This window comes from Carassius auratus, chromosome 45 (assembly GCF_003368295.1).
Source record: "Carassius auratus strain Wakin chromosome 45, ASM336829v1, whole genome shotgun sequence".
In the NCBI taxonomy this organism is placed as follows: domain Eukaryota; kingdom Metazoa; phylum Chordata; class Actinopteri; order Cypriniformes; family Cyprinidae; genus Carassius; species Carassius auratus.
In genome coordinates, this window is record NC_039287.1 from 12,561,180 (window position 1) to 12,571,542 (window position 10,363).

The 10,363-nt window shown below is 37.8% G+C and overlaps 1 protein-coding gene across 3 annotated transcripts; it reads left to right on the forward strand.

Annotated features, from left to right (window-relative positions):
* Positions 1-582: 582 nt before the first annotated feature.
* On the forward strand, positions 583-9,175 carry LOC113063302 (protein FAM167A). Of its 3 annotated transcripts, none has more exons than XM_026233589.1 (3): positions 583-756; positions 3,144-3,721; positions 5,691-9,175. In XM_026233589.1, the coding sequence occupies exons 2-3, from the start codon at positions 3,383-3,385 to the stop codon at positions 5,952-5,954; spliced, it is 603 nt and encodes a 200-aa protein (XP_026089374.1). In that variant the 5' UTR covers positions 583-756; positions 3,144-3,382; the 3' UTR covers positions 5,955-9,175. The 3 variants fall into 3 exon arrangements, with proteins under 3 accessions (XP_026089374.1, XP_026089375.1, XP_026089376.1); XM_026233590.1 differs by having other exon boundaries at positions 3,149-3,721; XM_026233591.1 differs by having other exon boundaries at positions 3,248-3,721.
* The last annotated feature ends 1,188 nt before the right edge of the window (positions 9,176-10,363 follow it).

The following is a 10,363-nucleotide window of genomic DNA, read 5'->3' on the forward strand; positions in this document are numbered from 1 at the left end:
GCTAATAAAAGTTTATTTTATTCGTTGTTTGTTAATTTTAAGTATAAAACGTTGTGATACGTTTTATGTGTCAATACTTTGTGAAAATTTCCAACACATTTTATCAATACCATGATAACACTGATAACCGTGATCATTTTGCTCACTATAATCGAAAAATATATCTATATGCAAGCTTTATTATCAACATTCTCCACCAGAGGTCATACAAACATAACATAATACATGGTGTGCTAATCAAAAGCGTTTAAATATTAACCCTTTATGCATTTCCAGAGTCTTGAATAATAAGTATTTGTCAATACACCTGATGATATCACGACAAAATGTGGTCTTTTACTTTTCTGGACTTTTTAAAGAAAATGAAATGCACATTACATGCATTCTCTGAAAGTCTATCCGAAGTTCTATAAATAAATATTTAGAATGTGGAAATAGATGTAAAATAGGCCTTGTCAAATTTTTGAAGTAGCTTATTATGATAGTGAATATTTCTTATGTAACTGTTTAACATGATGCAAGAGCACAAGTGTTTTAGAGGAGTGTAAGTTGGCCTCTCCTCGCTGTGAAAGATGCGGCTTTGTGCGGATTCTTGACCGTCTCCACGACAACCACAACCTGACGCAACTTACGCCCCTCCTCCATCCAAGCCTCTCATCTCATTCAAGAAACAAGTGTGGAGTAAAAGCAGTGCTATTGTGCTCTCCAGTAGAGCAGGACGCGAGGGCTGCAAGTGCCTGACAAACTACTATGAAGGTAAGAATAATATTTCCCTTTATAATATCTGCATAAAGATAGTGTCCACACCATCTCAAGCCCATATAAACTAGATCAAAAATTCAAATACTCTTTAAGAGTCACTAATACTTTGCCTGTCTGTCCACGGGGTGCAGTAAGTTTTAGATGACTTTCAACAGCTTTTCTGCGCATGATCTGCTTCATGATAATTCATTCTAATCAGTTGTATTCCCTGACCATGAATATATTGAGATGGTGCATTTTAAAGTAACAACTTTTATAAACTTACTGTCTTTTAAAAAGAAAAGCAAAGTAATTTCATGTTTCTAAATTGTTTAGAGTTATTCAACACCCGTATAGGTTTTCATTTAGTCTGTATTTGCTTGGGCTGAGTTAATCATTGCTATGTGACGTGTAATAAACAAACTATTTGGTAATAATCAAAGAAATTTTGTTACATGTTACACAACTAACAGCTTCAACGGAAAGTTATTAGTCATCAAGGCCAATAATACTGCTCATGAACTGAGATTCTGGCCAGAATAGTTCATTTTCACTCATAAACAGCACAATCATTTTGGGAAACAGATTTGCACTCCAGATATGGGACAGAAGGGTTCACCGCATCTGATTAGACATGGATAAATGCAGTCATGCCTAGTGTTCCAAACTGTCTGTTTGACCCAAAGAACATTTCATTTGTCTGGAAAAAGGAGACCAGCACTAAAAGCCAATATTATTCATGAAAAGAGAATGAAAGAGGTCGACATTTTCCAGGTTATTAAATTACATTATAATAAGTACATATTATGAACATGCAAAACAGGACTGAAAAATAAATTGCTACCACATTATATTATATTTTATTATTTTATTTATATTTTATTGTGTTAATTAAGTGCAAAAGCAAAACCTTCAAAGCTTGTTTAGTCCATACAGAATTTCCATTGTCTTATTGGCGTCTCAGCCCTTATTTTATCATGAATTATCATTAGTTGCCTCATATTTTAAAGTCTAAGTATTTAGTCCCTAAGAAGCATAATTTGTCAGACTAAAGAGAGAGTGGTCTGGGGTAAATGGATCCCCCTCCGAGATGAGTCACGTTACTGTTGCCACACACAGAGCTGGAAGAGTGCAGGAGGTGGAGCAAAGTGCTCAATGAGCCGAGAATTAGGGAGTGTGATTAGTCCCGCAGCCGTGTGGAGGTTAATGTGAGGCCAATAAACAACCAGCACACGCCTCTAATGAGAAGGACACATTCCTAGAGCAGCTGCGATGATGAAATGCGTCAAGACATTGTGCCAAACTCTATATCACACATGTAGTAGACAGACAGCTTTGCGGGAAAGCATTAAAAATGTGGGTGGCCCGAGATTAATTATGTTTTAATTGCAATACTGATGCTTTGGTGTGAACCAGAACTTCATGTGATTGTCTTCTCCGCAGTAGTTTTGCTTGTCTGTATTAGAGTAATGAGAGGCTGTAACTGAGCAGTGTAATTATCTTTGGTGATTGTCACAGGTCTGGCTGCTGTAGTGAGGAGTGCCATTCAGTTCTTTACAGCAGACCGACTTCAGTGCTGCTGACTCATAGGCTGGCCTTAGTTGCTATGGCAACCGCCAGCTTTCTGAGATCCACAGTGTGATATGAGGCATGGGTGGAAATCGTCCATGTGATCAGTAAACTTCCCATTTTAACCATACTTTACTCCAGAAGAATAGCTTTATGGTTTTCCAAAATTAAAACCAAATAATCTAGCAAATGCATAATTAATTTTTCTTCTTTCTTTTATATACCTTTTCACTTACATTAAAAAAAAGTAGTCATGGTATAGTTTAGAAAAAGGTATTGGCATTTAAAAATAAATAAATAAATAGCCTAGAAATAATATTTCACTCAAATTTTGAAGCATAAAAAAAATATTTTCTTGTAAAACACTCCAATAATCTTTTTGAAAAATAATTTTGTATTTAATTTTATTTCAGTAATCATATTCTAAATATATTATTCAAATTCCCTAGAATCAGCTTGAATATGTTGTGTAAACAAACTGAATCACTTAAAAATTATGATCAATTAGTTTATTTAATTTAAATGTTTGATTAAACTGTTAAAAGAATAATTATAAATAGTTATTAATAAAACTAATACATATATTATGAATATTTAAACCTGGATATTTGCATCTTTTATAGTTTATTGGTACTATGACATAAATTACTGGTTTAATTTATGCATGACTGACAAATAGCCTATGCATCACATTATGCGTATTACGTTTTCATGTTAAAACTGTCAAATCGAAAAGTGTAGACATTTTAGATGTTATTAAAAAAGATAAATCTTTAATATTAGGCCTAAATTTGTAAATGATAAAATGGTAACCAAGTTTGTTTTGATTGAAGGAAAGGATCAAGAGGATTGATGGGTTAGGACGGCTTCGCTTCAGAGATGATACTGCTGGAAGAATAGAAGCTCAGTATCTGCATCGTATTTTATAGTCCCACAGACACAACATCCTGGTTACTGCAAGCAAATCCAAAGGTCTACAGTATCTTTATTGATCAAACAAGGCAACGGCTTCACCTGACCACTTGATTTTCACAGTTTATTTTCTCGACACTAACCACTTCCTCGAAAGGCCATGGATGCCAGCTCAATACCTCAGATTAATATCGAGGACTGTGATGGCCTTGAGGTTGCCCCAGATGATCATTTGAGAAACTTGAAAGCACTGACTGAGAAGCTCAGACTTGAGACAAGAAGGCCGTCCTATCTTGAGTGGAAGGAACGAGTGGAAGCTCAAAGCTCCAAAGGTTTAGTCGTGTCAGAGGTCTCATCAGAGCTGGAGAAAAGTGCTGGACTGAAGCCCAACGTCACACCTCAGATTTCCCAAGTCACTGCAGGAAAAGCCCTGATTTCCAGAACTCTTGGAGGGTTTGAGAATATTGATGAAGCTCTTGTTTGGCTTAGAAAAGAATTGGTAAGTCGAAATGTGCCCACATGTCCATCAGCTGATTTAGGTTAAATTATGTCTGAATTGAAATAGCATACAGTTCATTTACATTTTATTTTTGAGAAGTATAAAGCCAAAAACATCAGGGTAATAAAACGCAATATTTAAATAATGAAATTCTTGAAAGAAAAGCTTATTGCATAGACTAGAATAATATTTTATTTGTATTTTTATTGAATCCCCCCCCCACACACACACACTCATACATACACAAACAGGAAAAAAATAGAGAGGAAATCAAGTAGTGCAACTCCCAAAAAAATAATAATTAATATAATATATTTTTTTTTAATAACGTATATTTGTATATGAAAAATAGATTTAAAAAAATTTTTTCAGTAATGATTATCAACACTTATATGTGTCATTTTTTTCTGTTTTTTTTTTTAAACAATTCATTTTAAACTAAATTTAAAGTGTTATTAGTAAGACTGTCTTGGTCATATACACTCGTATTTGTCATTATAATTTTCTCACAAATTAGACTTTTCAAAATACTTGCTGCTATTTTGCAGTCATCTTTCTATAAGGGAAGAAAATGAACAGCATCTCCATTAGTTAGCTCATTTGAATTAAACAATGGAGGGAATGCACAGGCCTTCATTACCACATCACTGCGTAAGATTGCCATTCATGTTAAATTGAGTGGAAAAGATGGTGAGCAGATGAGCATGAGAGGTGATCGCTCTCTGTTCCTCTAAGTGTAATCACTTCTCTTCCACTCAGCCATGTGGTTTAAGACATACTTTTATGCACAGGCCATTACAGCCAAGGCATGCAATGAAGCTCCTTTCACCACATCAGAAGCCTTTCTTCCACTGCCTTCGCCCTGTGTGGCCATAAACTTTTAGACAAAGAAAATTTGACACAATAACAAGTTGTGCTACAAAAGGACATCTGAAGGTCCATATCACCTGCCTAATTTTGAGCTCCTTGTTATGTGAAATGGACAAACGCATGTTTGCTATTAAAGATGGATCTAACTTCCGATGTTTATTTAAATGGTTAATAGCAATAGGTTCACACCGGAAATTTTGCCATGTGTCTGAAAGGTAGAGTAACACCACCTTTCAAAAATGAACTAAAATTAAAGGGTTACTCCACCCCCAAATTAACATTTTGTCATTAATCATGTCGTTCCAAACCCATTCGTCTCCAGAACACAATTTAAGATATTTTGGATGAAAACCTGGAGGCTTGAGACTGTCCCAACAGTGTCAAGGTCCAGAAAAGGTATGAAAAGTCGTCGTCACAAAACTCCATCTGCCATGTTTTATATGAAGCAACGGGAACAGTTAGAGTGACACAGAGGAGACCATTGACTAAGGAATTATTGAATAATGTCGTTATTTTAGTTTTTTTTTCGCATACAAAAAGTGTTCCTGTCGCTTCATATAACCCAGATTGCATGTCTGATGACAGATGAAGTATTCTGACAATTACTTTTCATACCTTTTAGGGACCTTGACACTGTTATTTACTTGGCAGTCTATGGGACAGTCTCAAGCCTCCAGGTTTGCATCCAAAATATCTTAAATTGTGTTACGAAGACGAACAGAGCTTTTACGGGTTTGGAACGACATGGGTGTAAGTGATTAACGACAAAATTTTCATTTTAGGGTGGAGTATCCAATTAAATTAAATTGATCAAAAGTGACAGTAAAGACATTTATGATGTTACAAAAGATTTATATTACAAAATAAATGTTCTTTGAATTGTATAGCCATTATAACCTACAAACCATGATAATGACTGAACAACTACATACAAAAGCACAGTTAATACAAAACCACACAAAGTAACTTTAAAGATCAACAAACACAGCAACACCAATGAAAACAATGCAGTGAAGAGCAAAACAGTGAACAGTAACACTGCAGGAAAGTGGACCTTGAGGGCCTTAATGAGTTTCTCCTACCTGTTATTCATTGACAGATGGAGATGCGCGTCCAGGACCAGCAGTTGGCCCGCCAACTTATGCGACTACGCGGAGACATCAACAAACTCAAAGTGGAGCAGACGTGTCACCTGCATCGCCGGATGCTCAACGACGCCACCTTTGGTCTGGAGGAGCGCGATGAGCTGTCGGATCTTCTGTGTGATGGACCCGTCACTCCAGGGTTCGGCCTCTCTTCACCACTGCGCCTCATCGGTGTCACCAAGATGAACATCAACTCCAGACGCTTTTCCCTTTGCTAGCCATTCAATGAGTGACCCAACTGCAAAAGAAAATAATCAGGGAGTCAAAATTGACTATTCTGGTATTCAGCGTTTAAGTGAATAATCTTAGACAACTGTTTAGGAACCCATAAGAACTGTTTCCACAGAACATCCTGTGCCTCTTGCTCTATGTATTTGTGCCAGTGAAACCTTTTCAGTTAATCAAATGAACTATAGACAATGACTTCAAAAAAAAAATGTCTGATCCACTAGCCATGGTTCTATATGCCTTAGAAACAGTCCTTGTTGTGGTCATGAGATATCAACTGGTGTCGCTTACCACACACTGCAGGCTCTGTTGCAAAACCTTGCTATCTATCAAATACGCACCCTTTGATGCGAAGACACAAAGTCTCCCGAAACACATTGTTTTAGCCAAATTCTAAGGCAGCATTTGTTGCCATAAGCTCAGTGTAGATTGTGGATGAAGCATTAAAGGTGTCATGACATTGATTTTTTAATAATTTTAATATGTTGCTTGAGGTTCCCTTATAATGTGAATGAAGGTTTTTGTATAAAAAAACAAATATGTATGTGGAAAAAATTCTTATTTTCAACCCTCATTCTGACCCTCTGCATAAAAATGATCGAGTTTTGAGGAGTGGGTCCTTTAAGGCTTGTCAGTAATCAGCCACTGTTATGATTGGCTAAAATCATTGCATATAAAACAGTATCAACACATCCTCACTACTACGTGTGAATAAGTGCTTTTGAAAGGTCCAGTACTGCTTCGTCTTTCAACAAACTTTCTCTTTCATCATCTCATGTTTGAAATCTACCTGTGCGGAGGGCATCTATGCCTGACCTCTGCAGAAGCATCCAATTGCATCATGCTTGACAGGAGCGCGTGCTCAATGGCAGGTAAGGGACCACCTCATAACCAAGCACATTTAGACCCTGCACGCACTACTTTTCATCAATTGACAATCACTTCTTGCAACCTCTGTAAATGTACTCACAGCTCATTGGTTTGACTTCACTATTGTATTCAAGAGGACACATCTTTGGATCAGCTTCTGTCAGATGTGATTGTCATTATGGTCAGCTATTTTATTCTGCAAGCCGCCAACTCTTGCTTTTGTTACTATGCTGTCTTACCTCGCCTTTTTCCTCACTCCAGCTACTGTTCACTACTCATGGCTCTTTCGAAATCGAATCCAGCTACCCCAGTGGACGACCAGTCACAAGCTTGCTCGGCTGCGAGAGGCACCCTCATTGCCACTAGGGACCCCCTTTCCTTTTGTTTTGTTTGCATGGGTCTTAAACACTTTCAAGAAGCCATAGAATTACTGGAGAACTGTAGCCATTGCTTGCTAAGAAGCTCTTGCATAGGACACTCAAGGTGGCCATTACTCAGAGCGTTGACTTGGGATTGTCTGACTCGGACAGGAAAAAAGGTGACTCCAGGGGCCTCCTGCTAGCAACTGGAGAAAGGGTCGCCATCACCCGATCTCTGGAAGGAGCGGCCTCAGCAAATGACCTCATTCTCTGTAATGCCTATTAGGCTGTCCAAGCGTGCAGGCTCTCTGTGGTTCTCTCTCGGTGGTCTTGGAGAACACACTGTGTGTTAGCCTCGGCAATGCCATCGTGCTAATGCAGCAGCGCTGAAACGATAAGAAAAAGGAAGATGACGCTTTCAAATTTTGTCTTCCTAGGAAGCCCGCCCCATGCCAGACACTCTCTGTTCAGCCTCCCAAGCCTCCCTGCTATGAGACACCATCCCCATAATGCAGGCAGGGCTCACAGACCCTGCAGTAAGTCACCGGTGAAGCAGAGTGAGCCTCCACCTGCTAAACCTTGGGGGAAAATGTCCTTTGCCACTGCCGCTAAGGGTATTTGTCAACAATATTTGTGAGATACTACAGGCTTGATGTTACCCACACCCCGGTAGCTCATCCTGTTTTAGGTGTGGGTTCTTCGTAGTCTTGTGCCCTTAGACCCTCTACACCTTTTAAGCCTGGGTTGTCTACCTCGGCTTATTAATGTCATTAAGCAGGTCATCTGTACCCTCCCTTGACACAAAATTACATATATTTATATGTATAGAAATATATATGTCAGTATTTCTATCATTTATTCCGTCAGCATGAGGTGTGTTGTCAGGTTTTGTATGCATGTTATCACATGTCATTTCTTTTATGGCTGGTTTTCCATTCTCACTTTGTGTGGGTTCTGACACTTGGTGATATGTCAAGCAGGACCTTTCTAGGTGACCAGTCTTTGACTTGCAGAGCCTCGCTGTGAGTGTACTGGGCAACCGGGGAGCTGTCTATACCTCCCATAGGTGGATCTCAAACACAAGATAATGAAAGAGAACAGTAGGTTACTGTTTGTAACCCCAGTTCTCTGAAATTTCGAGTTAAGAGATCCACCAAGTTTGCCCGCTTGCTGCACGAGAAGCGATTATGCTCAGTGAGGAAAGGTAGCGTGTGCAGGGGCTTTATGTGTTCGGTTAAGAGTCAGTCCATCACCTGCCCTTGGGAACAAGCTCCTGTCTGTCAAATCAGACTTAGTGCAATTGGATGCTTTTGTAGAGGTCAGACCTGGATCCCTTCCCATAGGTGGATCTCTCCACTCAATGTTTCCGAGAACTGGGGTTACGAACAGTAACCTATTGTTTCTTTGCGAACGCTCCATTAAACTGTGCCTTGTTTACAAAACAAAATTCTCTGAAAAAATGTATAATCCTCCAATATAATCCAGGATGCCATTCAACATAGACCAACCGCTTGTTTCTGATGCTGGGATCCTTCTGATGTCTGTTCAAAGATGTGAACGAGCTGTTTAAACCAACCGCATCAAAGCAAACATTCTTTCACTCTTGTCGTATACATTCTCAGAAAGTGAATGCACTTCTGCATCTCTATATTGTGTCCAGTGTAGATAAGACAGCTATAGTTATTATAATGGGTTCTATTTACTTTTGACAACAATGCGACGCGACGCTGCATCCAGTGTATGCTAATGTCTGCTGCTGTCTGCTAAGTGACGGAATGCCAGTGGGCGGGGCCTATTGTGAGATGATAACTACGTCTTGCTCTGGAAGGGGTGTATATGAAAATGCCCTTGTGACTTATATTTGATAAAAACAAGCTGTTTTGGGAGCTTGATTAAATAACTGCTTTGTTTATAATAAGGAGGACATTTTAACCTATGAAACTTTTAACCTACAGTATGCACAAAGACATCAATATCAAGGCAAATTTGATTTCCCTTTAAAAATGTTGATTGTTTATTTAACATGCATATCATTGAATACTGAAAAGTGAGGATTCATTTTATTTAAATGAATTATTGTATAATATTTGTGTATTTTATGCGTAGAAGTGCATTAAATTAGCTGTTAATGTCAACAGACAAAAGTTGCTGCCTACTTTTTCTATTGAAGTCAAGTAAGGCCATAGTGAAGCAGCCCTCTAGGTTTTGTAACAGAGCTATAGCCTTAATTCTGTTTGCTTTTGTATGAAACAAAATGTCTCAAGCTGTTTAACATTGATCTGCAAGTTTGAACTATATCCTAAGATATTTTGTTTTCACACATTTGTATTTTATATGAAAGAATGCATTAATATCTTATAAACATGACTCGTGGTTAGATAAACTAAAGCTATACCTGGAATAATATATTATTCTTACAATGTACAGCAAAGATGGCATTTGTTATGTACAGTATAATAAAATCCCAGTCTACAGATCATCTTCGGAAACATGCTTACAGAAACACACAACGTTTCTGTTAATTCATCTATATAATCCTGAAATAAATGTTGATAAGAAGTAATTGTGTTCAACAGTGAAATTTCTGTTGAAAAATGACATTACCCATGATTTAGCAGAGAAACCTCTACTAATCAGAGAATCAAGACAAGCAAGTTGTTCCCATGAACTCCCATGAAGCACTGCAAGTGATGTAATAGAGTCAGTATCCATACTCGTTCAAAAACTACTGAAATATTTGAATGTATGTTATGCATATTTTGATATAAACAATATATTATACAAAATAATTAGTTTTATATGTCTTTGATGTTTTTGAATTCATTATGCAATTTGCAGTGCTTCACGGGATTGCCTTTTTGTCTGATTTTCAAACACTTTTTTGACCTAATTAAAGTTGTGATTCACCTCATAGGTGGTTGATTTGGTTTAAACACTTCTGAAACCAAGGTTATTGAAAATGTGGGTGTGTACAAACACACTCCATACTGCATTTATAAACTATCAAGACACCTGCTGTTTTAGAGCTATTGTCTACCCTGAGTCTTTCTGTATCACTGTCTCCAGTGCAGCTGTCTTATTACAATCACATCTGACATGACATAAGCTCCCAGGTCCTTGTTAGCTCAGGATCAGGGTACTGACCTTTGACACCCTTTATGTGTTCCTAA

What these genes read in the sequence shown, in the direction of transcription:
- LOC113063302 (XM_026233589.1), top strand. Translation starts at nt 3,383, where the DNA reads ATGGATGCCAGCTCAATACCTCAGATTAATATCGAGGACTGTGATGGC. An exon ending in TTTGGCTTAGAAAAGAATTG is followed by an intron (nt 3,722 to 5,690) that starts GTAAGTCGAAAT and finishes ATTCATTGACAG; the next exon opens with ATGGAGATGCGCGTCCAGGA.